This window comes from Stegostoma tigrinum, chromosome 23, assembly GCF_030684315.1.
Source record: "Stegostoma tigrinum isolate sSteTig4 chromosome 23, sSteTig4.hap1, whole genome shotgun sequence".
Taxonomy (NCBI): domain Eukaryota; kingdom Metazoa; phylum Chordata; class Chondrichthyes; order Orectolobiformes; family Stegostomatidae; genus Stegostoma; species Stegostoma tigrinum.
Window position 1 is genome coordinate 34,660,712 of NC_081376.1, and position 18,709 is coordinate 34,679,420.

General features: G+C 40.4%; 1 protein-coding gene across 4 annotated transcripts in view; it reads right to left on the bottom strand.

Moving 5' to 3' along the window:
• The window catches only part of usp42 (ubiquitin specific peptidase 42), a 95,814-nt gene that overhangs the window by 39,425 nt on the left and 37,680 nt on the right, over positions 1-18,709 (bottom strand). For 3 of the 4 annotated variants that reach the window (XM_048552055.2, XM_048552056.2, XM_048552057.2), the window contains 5 exons: positions 18,102-18,212; positions 11,582-11,684; positions 10,857-10,924; positions 10,576-10,646; positions 8,997-9,079 (listed from right to left, as the gene is read on the bottom strand). In XM_048552055.2, the coding sequence (XP_048408012.2) occupies positions 8,997-9,079; positions 10,576-10,646; positions 10,857-10,924; positions 11,582-11,684; positions 18,102-18,212 (436 nt within the window). Of the gene's footprint in view, positions 1-8,996; positions 9,080-10,575; positions 10,647-10,856; positions 10,925-11,581; positions 11,685-17,212; positions 17,283-18,101; positions 18,213-18,709 lie in introns of those variants that run through there. The other variant, XM_048552058.2, reaches the window with a different exon arrangement.

Genomic DNA, 18,709 nt, shown 5'->3' on the forward strand with positions numbered 1-18,709 from the left:
TGCTACATAAACTAAGAGCTCATGGTGTTAGGGCAAGGTACTGGCATGGATGGAGGATTGGCTGATGGGCAGAAGGCTGAAACTAAGAATAACGGGTTCTTTTTCAGGATCACAGCCAGTGACAAATGGAGCTCCACAGGAGTTAATGTTGGTACCACAACTATTCACGTTCTATATTAATGATCTGGACGAAGAAACTGAGGACATTGTTGCTAACACAAAGATAGGGGATAACATTGAGGAGACAGGGAGGTGCATAAGGGCCTGGACAGGTGGGGGGAGCGGACAGAGAAGTGGCAGATAGAATACAATGTGGAAAAGTGTGAAGCATGCACTTTGGTAGGAAAAACAGAGGCACAGACTATTTTCTAAACTGGGAAAGGCTTTGGAAATGATACAATTCTCTTAAGGTTAACTTTTAGGTTGCAGTTAGGAAGGCAAATGCAATGTTAGCATCCATTTTTGAGAGGGGCTAGAATACAAGAGCAGGAATGTACTGCTGAGGGTGTGTTAGCTCTGGTCAGACCACATTTGGAATATTGAGAGCAGTTTTGGGCCTCATCTTGAAGGAAAGATGAGCTGGTCTTGGACATGGTCCTGAGGTGGTTTACAAGAATGATCCCAGGGATGAAGGCTCGTCATACGAGTAATGGTTGAGGACTCTGGATCTGTACTTGGAGTTTGGAAGGATGCGGGGGAATTTGACGGAAATTTACAGAATACTGAGAGGCCTGGAGACAGCGGGCATGGACAAGATGTTTCCACTATTCAGAGAGATGAAGACCCAAGGGCACAGCCTTAGAGTGAAGGGACGACCCTTTAGAACAGAGAAATTTCTTCAGCCGGAGGGTGGTGTATCTTTGGAACTCAATGCCGCAGAAGGCTGTGGAGGCCAAATCATTGAGTCTATTTAAAACAGAGATAGATTCTTGATTAGTAAGGGGATCAAGGGTTAGGGGGAAGAAGGCAGGAGAATAGGACTGAGAAATATATCTGCCACAATTGAATGGTCGATCAGGTTCAACGAGCTGAATGGTCTATTTCTGCGGTATCACTTATGGCCTTATGGTCACAATAAAGGAAGGAATGTTGGTAAGTAGTAGGTTGGAGAGTATTAGCCTGAGGAATTTATTCACATTAAAAGCCAACTCTGGGCATGAAGAAAGTTTGTTTAAGTGTGTGGGGGTAGCAGCATCAGTTAGCTCATAAGGTTGGCTCATAAGGCTGGTTTGTGGTACAGCATGGGTTCAATTCCAGCACTGGTTGAGGTTACCACGAAGGACTCGCCTTCTCAACTTCGTTCCTTGCTTGAGTGATCCCTAGGTTAACAGCCATCACCCCAATGAGAGCGTGGTCCTGTGGTACCCTGGGCCTGTAGGGACTTCACTTAAGAGAAAGCCACAAGGCAAAATAAAGCAAAGAGGAGAACAAAGTTAGTACTATCATCAATTCATAAAATTGAAAGGCAAACTTTTGTTTTCGTGATGAACGCAGACTGGGCGAACACTTTGTAGAACACCTATGTTCTGGCCTTAATAATGACCCCGAGCATCTGGTTGCCTGCCTTTTCAACACACCACTGCATTGTGTGGCCAACATTTTTGCTGAGTGACAGTCAGTGCAAGCTGGAAGAACGGTTTCTCATTTTTAGCTTGGCAACCCTGCAGCCTTGAAGACTCAAGATCAAGTTCAATAATTTAGGACCTGAACACCACCTTCTTTTACACACCCCTTTATACCTGGTCCCGTCATCACGTGTGTTACTTTCATCAGAAAGACTGATGAGTTTCTTCAGCAATTTTATTCTTGTTTCAGATTTCCAAGATGCACAGTGCTTTGTTTTTTGTTCACTAAGATGTTGCCTTAGCTGGAGTGATTCAGCAATGAAGAGAGACTCGAACGGTTCGAGGTGCTTTCATTACAGCACGTAAGAGCAAGGGGACACCTGTCTGAGGTTATGAAATTATGGGGCACATATTTAGGGCAGACAGGAATAAGCTTTTCCTCTTCGTAAAGAGGTCAACAACCAGGGTGCACAGTTTGAAGGTAAGGCACGAAGGTTTAGAGGGAATTTGGGGAAGGTAATTTTCACTCAGAAAGTGGCAAATGCCGAAAAGGGTGGTAAGAGGCAGAAACAAATCAAGACATTTAAAAAGCATTTAGACAAGCACTTGAGCTGGAAAATAATGTTAGACTAGATAGATGCTTGATGACCTGCTCCGAAACAATGGGCCAAAGGACCCTTTTCCGTGCTGTAAGAATTCCACGACTATAATATCCAAAAGAATGTTAGTGTTTCCAGTTATGCTGCATCTTTGACCTCTGCTGAGACAGCGCTGTGTGCAAGTGAAATAGTCAAATCTGTAGGATTCCAGGTTTAACTCCTGGCTCTGTGCTGAGTTAGTTTCAAATAGAATAGTGGAAGGAGAATTTTAACACCACTAGGACAGGAAAGGGAACAGGAAGGGGCAAGCCCATTTCTATTCCTATAATGTATGCAAGGCTATTACAGCCTCCAGAGTATTTAACATTCACCTTATTTCTTCTGAGAAAGGGACGGTGCATGGATGCTGGAAAACAGCTGGGTTAGAATATCAGTTCTGGCATTCTTCCACACTTGAATGTGTTTCCAGTGTCTATTGTGGTTCAATTGTGGCATCTTCACCTCAGGGCCACAAGTTGTGGCTTTAAAATTCCACTCCAGGACTTCAGTTCAAAAATTAAGGCTAACACGCCACTCAAGTATTGAGGGAGTGCCAGGCTGTTGGGAGGCACTGCCTTTCAGATCAGATGTCAAACTGAGGTCCCATCTGCCCCAAAGGTGGATGTAAAAGACCCCCATGGCAGTTATCCCTGGTACTCTGACCAACATTTATCCCTCATTTAACATTTAATTATAATCACAAAACTAGTTACCTGGTCATTATCATACAGTAAGCTGCCACACACTGTAATGTACAAAAGGTACATTTTCTGATTTCCTAAATTGAAATAGAGACTATGCTTAAGTATCTTATTGGATGTGAGGTGCTTTGGGACACTTTGTGATTGTACAAGGGTGTTATGTAAATGCAATTATCATCTAGCTTTTAGGAATTCAAATAGGAGGAGTAGCCCATTCAACTCTTTGACCCACTTCAGCGTTTAATGAGATCATGGCTGATAAGTCAGCTTAAATGATCTTTCTGCACTACCCATATATCCCTGGATTTTATAACTGTGTAGAGATTTATCAATTTTGGTACTGAACATACTCAACAACCAAGGATTCATCACCCTCAGTGAAGAAATTCTCTCATCTCAGTCCTAAATGGCCTGTCCACTATTCTGAAACTAGGTTCTCTGGTTCCGGACCTTCCAGTCAGGGGAAATATCCTTTCTGCAGCTACTCTATCAAGCCCTGTAGGAATTTTGTACATTTTGAGATCATCTATTATTCTTCTAAACTCCAAAGAATATGTAGTCCAGTCTACTTAAATCTTTCCCCAGGCGATAACTCCAGTCCAGGAATAACCTAACAAGCCTTCACTGAACTTCCTCTCTGGCAAGCGCAAGTTTTATAGAGTAAGACTACCAAATCTACACAAAGACAGTGACTGCATAAGGTACGTATAAAGAGATGGAAGGCAGATGGAGTTAAAATTCAAGCTAGCTATTGCACAAGCAGGGAAGGAAAACTGAATGGCTTACTCCTGTATCTATTTTCTATTAACGCCTCACCACAGCATACTTTGTTGGGCTACAACAATGGTGGGAACAGGCTATTTAATCCAATGGTAAATTATTTTGAGGTTGGGAAGTTTCTTCTGCAGTGCAAGAGGAGCCCTAGGAGCTCCAGGGATCTAAAAAAAAGCAGTGAAATTTTCATATTTCCCATGGTTTTGCTCTATCACTTTTCAGGGAACAAGTGCTGAATTGTACATGGCTTCCCGTTGCCTCAGTGCTTGCAGAAAGATCTCTCCAGTGAGAGATGAATTTCATTGAATACCATGAATGAATCAACTGGACTCTTGTTTAAGTTGAATGACTGACCCTTTGATCTTACAAACTTGATCATGTCTCCGAGACAGACCCCACACGTATGCTAACCTCCAAAAAAAAAGACATGAATGTGATCCAAATGATTTATCTGGAAATAGCAATTAAATGGCAAAACCCAGCCGGAAAATATATTTCTAGGTTTATAATTTAGAAAAACAACATTTTGGTCCTGAATGAAACTGTGGGGAGAAAAAAAAACAAGAGAACTAAATGAATGCATTTAAATTTTAAAAATTGCTTGCATGAGCATCAGCTGGAGGCACTAGAGAATCCCTACAGTATGTAAACAGGTCATTCGGTCCAACCCAAGCCTACACCGATTCTCCGAAGAATATCCCACCGAGAGTCACCTCCCTACTCTATCCCTGGAACCCTGCATTTCCCATGGCTAATCTACTTAATCTACACATATCTGGACACTACGGGCAATTTAGCATGGCCAATCCACCTAACCTGCACATCTTTGAATGGTGGGAGGAAACCCAGAATCGAGGCTAGAATCAACCTTGGGTCCCCGGTGCTGTGAGGCAACAGTGCTAACCACTGAGCTGCCACACCATGCTGTGTCATAAAAATGTATTCCAGGACTTGAGTCCAAAACACAAGGTTTAGAGATGATGCACTGTTGGAGCCGTCATCACTTGGAGCTCTCTCTGCCTGACGTAAAAGAAACAATAACAATATTTCAAAGAGGAAAGGGGGTGCTACCCACTGCGTCTAGCAAAAGATTTACCCCTCAATCAACACCACAAAGACTTATTATCTGGCCGCCATCACAAGTTGTTTGTGGGATAAAGTAGCACAGTAGAAAAGCTGCAGAATAAACAGATAATAAAATGTGAGGCTGGATGAACACAGCAGGCCAAGCAGCATCTCAGGAGCACAAAAGCTGACGTTTCGGGCCTAGACCCTTCATCAGAGAGGGGGATGGGGAGAGGGAACTGGAATAAATAGGGAGAGAGGGGGAGGCGGACCGAAGATGGAGAGTAAAGAAGATAGGTGGAGAGAGTATAGGTGGGAGGTAGGGAGGGGATAGGTCAGTCCAGGAAAGACGGACAGGTCAAGGAGGTGGGATGAGGTTAGTAGGTAGATGGGGGTGCGGCTTGGGGTGGGAGGAAGGGATGGGTGAGAGGAAGAACCGGTTAGGGAGGCAGAGACAGGTTGGACTGGTTTTGGGATGCAGTGGGTGGGGGGGAAGAGCTGGGCTGGTTGTGTGGTGCAGTGGGGGGAGGGGATGAACTGGGCTGGTTTAGGGATGCAGTTGGGGAAGGGGAGATTTTGAAACTGGTGAAGTCCACATTGATACCATTGGGCTGCAGGGTTCCCAGGCGGAATATGAGTTGCTGTTCCTGCAACCTTCGGGTGGCATCATTGTGGCAGTGCAGGAGGCCCATGATGGACATGTCATCTAAAGAATGGGAGGGGGAGTGGAAATGGTTTGCGACTGGGAGGTGCAGTTGTTTGTTGCGAACTGAGCGGAGGTGTTCTGCAAAGCGGTCTCCAAGCCTCCGCTTGGTTTCCCCAATGTAGAGGGAGCCACACCGGGTACAGTGGATGCAGTATACCACATTGGCAGATGTGCAGGTGAACCTCTGCTTAATGTGGAATGTCATCTTGGGGCCTGGGATAGGGGTGAGGGAGGAGGTGTGGGGACAAGTGTAGCATTTCCTGCGGTTGCAGGGGAAGGTGCCGGATGTGGTGGGTTTGGAGGGCAGTGTGGAGCGAACAAGGGAGTCACGGAGAGAGTGGTCTCTCCGGAAAGCAGACAGGGGTGGGGATGGAAAAATGTCTTGGGTGGTGGGGTCGGATTGTAAATGGCGGAAGTGTTGGAGGATGATGCGTTGTATCCGGAGGTTCGTAGGGTGGTGTGTGAGAACGAGGGGGATCCTCTTTGGGCGGTTGTGGCGGGGGCGGGGTGTGAGGGATGTGTTGCGGGAAATACAGGAGACGCGGTCAAGGGCGTTCTCGATCACTGTGGGGGGAATGTTGCGGTCCTTGAAGGACTTGGACATCTGGGACGTGCGGGAGTGGAATAAAATTCCATCCCCTATTCCCAATTCCTCCGCCTCTGCCGCATCTGCTCCCACGATAAGACATTCCACTCCCGCACATCCCAGATGTCCAAGTTCTTCAAGGACCGCAACTTCAAGGATCCCCCTCGTTCTCACTGCACCTCCCAGTCGCAAACCATTTCCACTCCCCCTCCCATTCTTTAGATGACATGTCCATCATGGGCCTCCTGCAGTGCCACAATGATGCCACCCGAAGGTTGCAGGAACAGCAACTCATATTCCGCCTGGGAACCCTGCAGCCTAATGGTATCAATGTGGACTTCACCAGTTTCAAAATCTCCCCTTCCCCAACTGCATCCCTAAACCAGCCCAGCTCTTCTCCCCCCCCCCCCCCCCCCCCCCCACCCACTGCATCCCAAAACCAGTCCAACCTGTCTCTGCCTCCCTAACCGGTTCTTCCTCTCACCCATCCCTTCCTCCCACCCCAAGCCGCACCCCCATCTACCTACTAACCTCATCCCACCTCCTTGACCTGTCCGTCTTTCCTGGACTGACCTATCCCCTCCCTACCTCCCACCTATACTCTCTCCACCTATCTTCTTTACTCTCCATCTTCGGTCCGCCTCCCCCTCTCTCCCTATTTATTCCAGTTCCCTCTCCCCATCCCCCTCTCTGATGAAGGGTCTAGGCCCGAAACGTCAGCTTTTGTGCTCCTGAGATGCTGCTTGGCCTGCTGTGTTCATCCAGCCTCACATTTTATTATCTTGGAATTCTCCAGCATCTGCAGTTCCCATTATCTCTGATACTACAATAAACAGATAGTTTGCTTGTGGCCTGTCGAATGCTTTAGGGTTATTCTCTAGCCTAAACATGGGGCTACTTTATTTTGGAGTTGAAGTGCTAAGTATAATTTATTCCATTTATGTGAAAGCTCAGAACTGCACATAGGCTACTGCTGAGCAATTTTTGGACTGCACATGCCTTCAGCTCCTAACAGAGGTATATATAATTGAACAATTCCATAGACTAGACAGTCAAGAACTGTTCCAAATTTGTTGCCCAAGTGAAGGGTTCGATGACAACCAGTAAAGGTAGTTTATAAACATTTGAACTGCACAACCTGATTTTATAATTAATCATTGCTCGATACTTAAAAATTACCATGAACACATTGTTTTATCATGCTTTAGGACTATCAATCTACATCTGGAGGTTAGCAGTTTGTGTATCTACTGTGAGGGATTTTGGGATGATGGGGTAAGAAATAAAACTTTTAGTGTACCAAGTGGTGTTGGATCTTTATTATATTATATACACAGCCATAGGAAACAGCTCTGAAACTACTGTACTACTAAAATGTAAAGTTCTAAAATGTCTTGGACTGAATGAAGTCACTAGGTACAAGCCAGACATCAATTCAAAAGAAGAATGAGCAGAAATATGTTGCTACTTCGAGCTTTCAGATATTTTATTGCTCATTTGTTGGGGAGGACAACACATCTTCCTTCTGGCTTGGTATAGTTTAACCTACATTCCTCTCCCTTTACTACAGAACAGTATTAATGTTGTATCCTTGCTGGCTCAAATCAAAGGTGCTAAATTTGTAGTTTTCCAAGCGTCTGGGACTTATCCAGAATTTAGGGATTCTTTGAAGATTACTACCAATGCACTCACTATCTCTGTTGCTATTTCTTTTAATATGCTAAAGTGTATCCTATCAAGTCCATACAATGCATCGGTTTTTGCCTTATTAATTTTGTTGGTACTTTTTCTTTAGTGATAACTATTGTGTTTTTTTTATTGCTATTAATATATTCTGCTTGAAGACTGATGCAGAGTATTTATTCGACCTCTCTGCCATTTTCTAGTTTCCCATTATTCCTTCCTGTTAGCTTTGGAATCTCTTTTCCTTTTTAAATATTTAAAGAAGCTCTTGCTGTCTATCTTGATATTACTTGCATGTTTTTACCCTCAAAGTTTATCTTGACCCTCTGTTCTTCTTGGTTGCCTTTAAACAGTTTTTAAAAATATAGAAGGAAGGAGGAAAAGCACCAGATCTTCCGGCATCGCTAACATTTCCCGTGTTTGAAGTTTAAATGCTAGCCTTCCCAAAAAGTATTGAAAAAAACTTAATACATCAAAGAAGATATTTTTGGGCCTGACTTTTAAAAATTGCTGACAAGCTCAGTGGACAAATATACTTATTTCCAGCTGCATTTTATACTTCCCCCCCAACCCCCCACCAAGTTCTGTGGCAAAATGATATTGCATTGATGTGTTCAAAGTACGGCAAGTATTTGTGACATTATATGCACATTTATACGAGGCCTAAATTTTTTTTATTACTTAATAAAATACACACAATATGCATAAGTTCAAAATATCACATACACAGAATGCAATTTTGAAATTTAGAAGCTGATTGGCCTAGTTGATCATGTCGCACTAAAATTATGAAAAGGTGCAATTAGAGTGCTCATCAGCTGCCTCAGGTTGGTGAAGGAATGGTTAGGGAAAGATAACCGTTAGTGATTCAGTATGCAGTCTCATACTTTTATGCATCAACATAGTTACTTATAAATCTAAAGCCGAAGGCAAATGTAATGCCTAATATTTCACAAGAAATCCGTCATGATTACACATTGTTACCTCCTGACCTAGCTAAATATTGTCTTATTAGTAGTTTTAATTCTATACTTGAGTTAACTTTTTAAACATTGAATCTACTCTGCAGTAAAGCAAATAAGGTTGCAAACTAATGAACTGGGCAATGCTAAGATAGCAAGCTGTTACCACCTGGTTAAATGACATCAAGAACAGAATGCTTCAGTGTCTCTGGAAGGTCATGCAATGATCAGGAAGAAATTAGTGTGTTACACACAAAAGAGGTCTTCGACAACTTATGAACAAATCTTCATTTTTGTAATGAGGACACTGACTCACTTTGTGCATTTGTAGGCATTTTCACCATCCAATTGTTCAGGCTTCACAAATTGTTCCAGAGCTTTTGTGATGTTTGGTGCAGTCTATAAAATAGTTGAAAATTTTTACAGATAATTAAAATGTCTTCAAATGAGAACTCAAAGAAGTTTACATTTCAGAAGTCTAAAATAACTTCTGAATCAAAAACGTAGATGACATAGATCACTTTGGATTTAAGGTAATCCTTCAGGAAAATCTAGAGTTGAATTTCATCCTGTGCATATTACAGCTGAATTACAGCACATTAATCATCAGTAAACTAAGTGACATTAATCTAATTACAACAATGAAAGCAAGGTAAAGAAGATTAGCAATACATGTCCTTTAGTTTGTTTGCAAATGGGAAGGTAGGAAGAGGATTGTTTTGCAGACTGATGGCCTGTGACCTGCAGTTTGCTGCAAGAATTGGTGCTGGGGCCACTGTTTTTTGTAATTTATACTTATATGATTTGGATGTGAATATAGAAAGAGTGATTAGTAAGTTTATAGAGGAGTACAACAGGACCTTGATCAGATGGGCTGATGACTCGCAGATGGAGTTTAATTTATACAAATGTGAGGTGTTGCATTTTGGTAAGATAAATCAAAGTCCTGGGGAACGTCGCTGAATAGAGACCCTGGGGTGCAGGCTCATTGTCCCTTGAAGATGGAGTCACAGGCGTACAGGGTAGTGAAAGCAGGGTTTGGTACACTCGGCTTCATTGGTTAGTGCATTGAGTATAGGAGTTTGCATGTCATGTTGCAGTTGTACAGGAGACTAGTTTCGTGCTTTTGGAATACTGCGTTCAATTCTGGTCTCCCTGGGAGAACATAAATACTGTTAAACTTGAAAGGATGCAGAAAAGATTTACAAGGGTGTTGCTAGGGTTGGAGGGTTCGAGCTATAAGGAGAGGCTATTTTCCCTCAAGTGTCAGAGGCTGAGGGATTATGGACCAAATGCTAACAAATGGGACATTCAGCATTGAAGAGAGCATTATGCCAATCATGCCTGTGCCAATCCTTTGAAATAACTAACCAATTTGTCCTACTCCACTTTATCCCCAAAGCCTTGCAGTTTTTTGCTTTCTCAGCCTGGCAAATCTCCTGTTCACCCTTTCCAAAGTCTTGATGTACTTCTAAAACATAGTGCAGAGTGTGGGTCACAGTGTGGGTGTTGATACCTGATTTCAGGTTTAATATAAATTCATTACTTTGTAATCACATGAGTGCATGTTTCTACACATAAAGCCGAGGGTCATTTTTTTGTTAGTATAGCTTTTTTGTAATGTGATTTAGCTAACCACTGTGCGAATACTACAACCTCTCTACATTACTATCTGAAGACAACTGGGGATGCTTGCTTAAATCTGGACATGGCCTACAAAATAGTTTGAACAAATGTCGAGTCTGAACAGTGTCATTTCTGCAAGTGGACTTCTACATCAAAAGAACAAAACTCACTCTTGGCAAATGCAGCACAAATTTAGAAAGGAGAAATGGCATCTTAAAAAATGCAAATCGGAGCAGCTGGCAGGGAATGTAACAAAAGCATAACAATACCTTTATTTCCAGAGCAATATCCAAGTATGGGTCATACGTGTCAGAAACTCCTTTGCAGTTTAAACACTTTACTAAAATAGGAAAACATCATTAAAAATGCTCTGCAGGGCAATACCAGAACATAAAAGACTCAACTATTTAACGTAACGCAGTTAATATAGAACAGTGGTAAGTGATTACAGAACTGTAAGGCAATATGCACGTTTAATTTGTATACACATCTATTGTCATAGAATGACAAACACTAAAAGCACTTTTATTCTTAAATAAACAGATCATACCTCTCGATCTCAAGTAACCTCCAAAAACTTGATATATCATCGTGGTGGCCTGAGTTTGTCTATCCAATCTAAAGAAGTGACGAAAAGAACAAATCTATATATTTTTCAAGGTCCAATCAAATTTCAATTAAAATTAAATATTTTATTTCAATGCGATTCGTGACATGACTTATTGCTTTTGAGAATTTAACAAATCTTAAGCTCCCAATCATCCTCAGAAAACAAGTACAGGTGTCACCTTTCTAAAGAGTGAAGCATGGAAAAACAAAAATAAAGAGAGAGTTTGGAAAGATGCAACTTTAATGAGTCTCTCAATTTGAGCTCTCACTGTGGCAACTCAGCAATGGGGAGTGTCGCCCATTTTCCAAACAAATCTCAAGCAGAACTATAGACCACATCACAGAATGACTGCGGTGAATGAAACCTTATTCAGAAACATTGACATTTTAGTGAAATAAAACTTTGCCATGTATTATTTTATTTGATTTGAATCTATTAAGTAAAAACTTATACACATCCCAATTGTGGAAGCGACATTCACTTTCTTTGCCAGTTGTTTGTATTTTTAAGCTGGCATTATCAAACTACGGCTGTTTGATATCTTTTGTTGTGCAGGCATATTTGACAATGCAGTATATACAGCACCTTTCTTTATATATTAATAGCCATTGAAAATAAATAAAGTTGTTTTAAATATACAAATTTTCACTTCAATTTGTACTCACTTGTTACTTCCATTTAGGCATGCTTTCTGGAGAGCATCAACAGTGTAACGCAAGAATTCGTGTGCATCTTCCTGATTTCCAAATCGAAAATGTTTTGCTATTCCTAAAAGAATGAAAATTTAAATAATGGATACTAATATTCAACTCCAAAATTATTTACAGAAATTAAACTTAGATTAAGATGTAGATAGACACTGTCACTCCAAATCTTCTGGGTACCTTCTCCAGCATGCCCACAAATTTGAAAAGATGAGTAACAATGAATTGTGCTGAATTGGTTGACCTCAGACAGAGCAGTCACAGGGCGCTCTGAACTAGCATGAGAACTGGGGCAAAGAAATGAACAAGGATTTGCACTTCCCATTATGTCAATGGCTCCTGCTGAAATATAAGCGAAGGAGGATCAGGTTTTGCTGTGATGCGCTCTATGTCTAAAATCTGTCAACATGACAACATCGATTACAAATCTTAAAGGAGGAGGGTGCATGAACCGATTGATGAAGCTATTCACCTGCAAGGGAAGTCACAGCCTGATCCCAATGACCTACTTGCTAACAGGAGAATGCAACAAAAAGTCATAGGTTTCAATTCCAGTATGAAGTCAATTAGGGTTTCAGGAACATTGGACTAAGGCGTAGGAACAGACCATTTGGCCTTGTGGGTCTACTCTACTTGATAATGCCATTCATAGCTGAACAATCAGAGGTCTTTAAGCCATCTTTTCCCTGTCCCATTAACCCTTGTTCCTCGTCTTATCAAAAATATATCTAACTCAGCCTTGAATAAATTCAACGTTCCGGACTATACAACCTTCTGATTAAGAAGATTCTATGAAATAATAACTCAAAATTTTCCTTATCTCTGTATTAAAAGGAAAGCCTCTTATTCACAACAGTGTCCCCTGGTTTGTAGCCTTTCCACACAAGAGCAAACAACCTCTGGGTACCTTCTCTATCATGCCCCCTCAGGTTTTAAATATCTCACTATGATGATTTACTGTTCATTCTTCTAAACACCAAGATATCAACCCAAACCGTTCATTCTTTCTTTATAAACCCTTCTTTCCAGTAATTAGATGAGTGTACCTTTTTTGGACTGCTAACATATTTTTCAAAATTTTCAAAAAGAAAAAAAATGACAAACCTGTACAGTACATACATGTGGACCCTGAAAGCTGCAGTAAAACTTCCTTACTTAAATAATCCTCTTCCCTTGCAATAAATGTCAATTTTCAACTCACTTTTCTAAGTCATTACATTGGGTTCAAAGAACAGCAATGAGCCAGGGTCCACTGTTTGTTACTACCCAAAAGTACTTATTGCAAATGTTAGAAATCCTTGACTTCAGGATTGGCCTTAACTGTGAAGTCTACCACAAACAATCTTGTTGTCTAAGCTTGGAAGTGAAGATTTTCTCAAGGAGAAAGGAAACATTATTTGCACAGAATCATACTGTCTCAAGAGTATTAAATCAAACTCAATACTCTGATCAAAGTAATATTTTAGGCAACCTTCAAGTCTCAACATTTCAGAATAAAAACAAAATTAAGCGTTTCCACAATTAAAATCAAACCAGAGTAGAAAAATCCAATGAGTATATCAAATCAACCGAATATCTGCCATTGGCAATCTTGAAATGAAGGACTAATTATTGACTTGACAACAACCAATTGTACACCATGTTGGTCACTGTTGGATTCAAATAGCTAACAAGTGTGTAGAATCACAACACAATCAAAAAATACACATTGATTGTCACAACATATTTATGATTGTCACAATAGTTACTATAGTGATTACAGCTTAAGGCTTTAGCTAAGTTGACAAACTTATGCAGTTACACGTATTTCACACATATCACTGCACAATCAGTAACCAAGATTCCAATTTGGGTACTACCTACATTAGCACCAAAAACAGCAAAAGCAAACCAAGAAGCAAAATTTTTGAAATAAGCTGTCAAATCAGAACAATGTTTCTGATTTATTTTTTCTGGCATAATAACAACAGAATAGAAACAATTTTCAAGTGGGTCTTCAGGTACACATTCTGTCTACTTTTATTGGTAACAAACTAGAAGAATGAGGATATAGCAGTTTCTAAATTCACAGACGGAAGAGTCAGGATTTGGTTTGATACTGAAACAGTTTGTGTTAAATACCAATAACAGCTCTCAGTCAACCTAGATAGACCAAAGGTAAACTGGTTTATTTGTTTCACTGAAAAGTGCTCTTAGACAATTTCCTTCAGTTGTTCATTTACTATTTTTATTTAGTGACCAGAGAGCTTATTTTTCACAGTACTTAATTTGTACGACATCCTTGTGTTGCTTTACACAGCTATCTAGGTCAACCAGAAATGTGCAAACCACTGGTATCATTCACAATGTTTAATGCAAAATGACTAAATATAATGGATAACTGCATAAATTATAATGCCATGAGTACAGCTCAACATAAAGTAATGAATCCAATTAGACAGATATTAATTAATCTTTTAAACTGACACTAACATGCAATACAAAGTGTTTTTCAAATGCTAGGGGGGTTGGTTGGCTCATTTAGCTGGATGGGTGGTTTCTGATGCAGTGATGCCAACAGCGCAAGTTCAGTTCCTGCACTGATTGAGACTATTGTTGAAGGCCCACCTTCTCAACTGCACCCCTTCTCTATCTGAGACAGGATGAATCTCAGGCTAAACTGCCACCATTCATCCCTCTAATGACAGATTAGCTCTATGGCAACCTTACCTTTACCTTCAAGTACCTGCAAGTGCTTTTTTCATCCCCAATTAATACCAAACATAATTCATTAAATTTGTAAAAAAAAAAGAAAAATTTTGTTTTGTGGGCTGTGGATATCACTCGCAAGGCCAGCGCTTGTTACCATTCTTAATTACCCTCAGAAGACAATAGTGAGCAGACTTTTTGGACCCTTGCAGTCCACACTTCAGTGTTACTACTGAGATCAAGAATTTTGTTTCAACTACAGTGAAGGAGATGTGACAAAGTTTCAAGGCAGGATGGTGGGGGTTTTGGAGGGGAACATGGTGGTAATCTCATTCTTCTCTGCAGTAAACCAAAATGAATTTCCAATGGTGGGGTGACAAATGAGAGAAAAGTCAAACCCATAGGTGAGGGAATCACTGTGAAGAACTGCTCAAATCAGATTGTTTCCAATTCTCACTGCCAAGCTCCTCCAACCATTCTGTTCCCTATGCCTGGTTTCTGTTGCTCCTCAAGAGACTGAATTTATTATTGGTGGAGCTGCAAAGAAAGGGCGAAAGCACCCATTGCTGGCGGGGTTGGAGCTGATATTCTGACTGGTTTCACTGACATCACATGGAACCAAAACCTGGACAAGATACAGCAAGAAAGCAACAAGTAATGGGAGGTTTCACTCACAACATTCATCCAAGATCAGCTAATGCAGTGCTAAAGTTGAGCTGGCTCAGGTTCACAGAATGGATGGACTGGGGTTGGAGGAGGGAAGCAACAGCAGGAGGGGCAGTTACGGGCACAAAGATGAAGAAATTCTGAAGCCTCCAAATGAATGAATTAGATAGTCTGACTTTCACATTCTTTAAAGACCTAGACACCTTGATCTGTAGGTAGACTCTCAAGGGGACTATTAATTTTGAAGCTCTGTGCTGTATTTGGATATAGAGGTGACTGGAAGATCTTTCACATCAAATGTTAAGTGTTTCAAGTGATGGACAAGTTCAAGGAAATGATGGCTGCCTGGTGAATCAATGACATTGCTGCTGTCAGCAATGCTACTAGGATTTTCACCTGAATGGATTTGTTTGTTTTCCACGCCCATATTCTAACTAAATTCATTCTAAAACTTACCCAAATTCAGCCTCTGGCTGTAGTGGGAATTGAATTTTAAAAATCATTAATAGCTTACAGGAGAAGAATTGCATTAGTGTTTAAAGGATTATTTTAACTCTAGTTTGCTGTCCATGTCCTTCTAGGTGGTGGGGGCTGGAAGTCTGGAGGATGCCAAATGAACTCCCAGGATGTTAACAGTGGAAGAGTCAGCAATATTATTGAAATGCTACCGGAGATGGTTAGACTTGCTCTTGTTGGAGATGGTGGTTACCTAAAATTGTGGCAGAAATGTTACTTGCTACTTATCACCTTGAAACTGATTTTGACCCAAGTCTTTAAAGTGATAGCCTGGATATTGACAGTTGTATACAGTATCAAAAAAAACCTTTCAAATGATTGATTATTGTTCAATCACCAAGCATCACCTCATTTCTGACCCTACAGTGTGTGTGCAAGCATGCTGGGGAGGGGGGGCCGGGGTCACTGATGAAAGACCAAAAGTGCTGGGCCTATGACACAATCCTGAAAATCTCCTACAGCAATGCCCCAGGACTGCAATGATTGGCCTCATGCACATGCACAACTATCTTCCTTTGTGCAAAGTATAACTCCAACTAGTGGAGTTCTCCTCGATTCTCATTAGCCCCAATACTGCCAAGGTTTCTTGATACCATACTCAGCAAATGCTGTCTGTCATCCTCACTTCCACTCAAGTTCAGCTCTCATAAAAGGCTGGATCGAAGCTACAATTCAATCAGAAGCTCCGTGGCCTTGGTTGAAACTAATCCGAGAATCAGTGAGCAAATTATTGCTGTGAAAACTGTTGACAAGATTTTCTGACACTTTGTTGAGGATTTAGAGCAGGCTGATGAAATGCTCGGTTCATGGATTGGATCTGTCTTGTTTCAAAATGCACAGATTTCTAAAATTTGCGATTATTGCAACAATCAGCAAATGAGGTTATTTCTTCCATCAAGTGTGCAAACACTTTTAATTTCAAACTTTCATCTAAGTGCCCTCCATCTATTTCTTGTCAGATTCAAATTCTTTGCTGAGTGTTCTTATTTTGTATATCCTACATCATACTCATTATAGTAGACTTCTCTGTACCAAAAAAAAGAAATTGGCTTAAAATAATGCACTGAAAGCTGACACAACAAGTGGCACCACAGAATAATGGCCATTGATGATACCTCTTAAGCATCAAAACTTCATGCCACACCAGTTTGGAAAGATGCTGAGCAACCATATTCTGGACAGCCTAATTTTGCTGCATCATCCCAAACAATAAACAATTTGCAATATTGAAAGCAGCTGTTCTTTAATTAACACTAGAAATGGATGTCTACATTGTCATTACTGATTATATATTTAAATCCTGAATTTTTTTTTCAGAGAACTTAAATAAACTCTTCACTTCCTTGCCCTAGAAATTTAAACTAATGATTCAGTGTTTCAATCTTCTGCAGCACAAAGTTATTTTCATAGAGTCGGGAGAGCAGAAAATTTTATAGGAGAGTATAAAGAAAATAAGAATGTGGTCCTTAAAAGGTTATCTTAAAAGAGGGCCTGATTTGCAACAATTCAGCACTCACAAAAAAGATGTGTTTTAGCACTTTTGTGTATGCATGTCATTTTGCATTATGCATTCTGGTATAATATGGCAAGGTGCAAATGTGTGTGTCGGTCAGGGATCAAATCAGTATCACAAATGCAAACTTTCTCCCATTTCAATGAACGCATTAAGTGTAGAGGAAGTTCCTTATAAATTTGGTAAAAATCTAATAAAGTCTAACTTACTGAGGTCACGAGTCAGTGCTTAGGTGCTGTATCCAGTTCACCTACTGATTTATCAAAAGGTACCACGAGTCTGAAGAGAAAAATCACTGATCAAGTTTGGTGAAAATCAGATAAAATGATAAGTTATGAGGTGATAAGTTAGTGTTCATGTATAAAGGTCTACAGAAGCACAGTCCAGCACACTAAGCATGCCCATTTTCAAAAGAAATCCCCCAGATAACAGACAGGAAGTCACAGGTTCTGTGAAAGTCCTCAAGTTCTCGAGTTGAGATACAATATAAATGAAGCTAATAAATGAGGCTTCTTTTATTCACAATCTGTTTTCAAAATCTGTACATCAAAATCTCCTTAAACTTAGCTTGTATCTGGTACAGCATTTTTAAGAATCCCTCCCAAATCAGCAGGTCTACTGATTTAGAGGGATTATTAAATCAAATTCCATTTTGCTACAAGGGATACTGGAAACTTTTGAAGTGAGGATTTTAGAAGTATATTATGCAAGGCCACCCATACTTCCACAAAAATTACAAACCATCATTCCAAGTCATGAAAGACGTTAACGTTTTAAAATGTGACACATACAGTGGAACATCCATTATCATTTAACAGCCAAATTCTGTAAAACATTACCGCACAGCTCATTAGGACCAATTTCTTCCTCAGTAATTTAATATTACTGCACATTTCATTTATGTTAATTGCATTGGATTATCATTCAATCCTTCATTAGGACTATTCTTGTCTCATACTTGTACTATCAAAATTTTGGCACAATGTCATCAACCAATTTTCAACATTTTGTGTCACCACACTGTGAAAGAGATAATGGAGGTTGCAAAACACTGATTTTGACTGCTTATTGGTGTTATTGCAAGTAAATAAATCTTACGTCGGAGGTCGTTAATGACAGACACAGGCTTGATGACATTTCCAGAACTGGAAAAGACCTGGGTAATATGATTCTGCATCATACACATCATACAGAACCCTTGTTCATTACCTGCAAAAAGAGATAGTAATTCTTATTTGCTTAAAATGAATAAGACGATTGCTGCTTCACAGCAATAAAGTAGCAGAATAATTTTGTACAAGTGTACAGTTATACGGATGACCTTTATCAATTAACACCTTTCATTCAAATTTTTTTGCTCTGACGTAATTGGAAGTGTCCAAGTCTCCCACAATCATCCTGACATCCTCAACACAAAAAAGGTGGCAAATGTTCCAAACTTAAATCCCTTCTATTATTCTGTGATCTTCTTTGTCTCTTCAATTCCATTAAATTTGCTGCCGTTGACTATGTCACGTTCCTTCAACTCCTCTCCTTGTTCTACTGTTTAGATCTGCTCTTTAGAAGTTCCACCATTACCTGTCTAAGCAATGCATTAAAGAACTGCCTTTTTCACCCTTGCAGTCCTCTTCAAAGGGACCTGAGAACTTAACGTTTGCTCATTCTTCATTTGCATGCAGCCTCACAGTACCATGAACTACAGACAT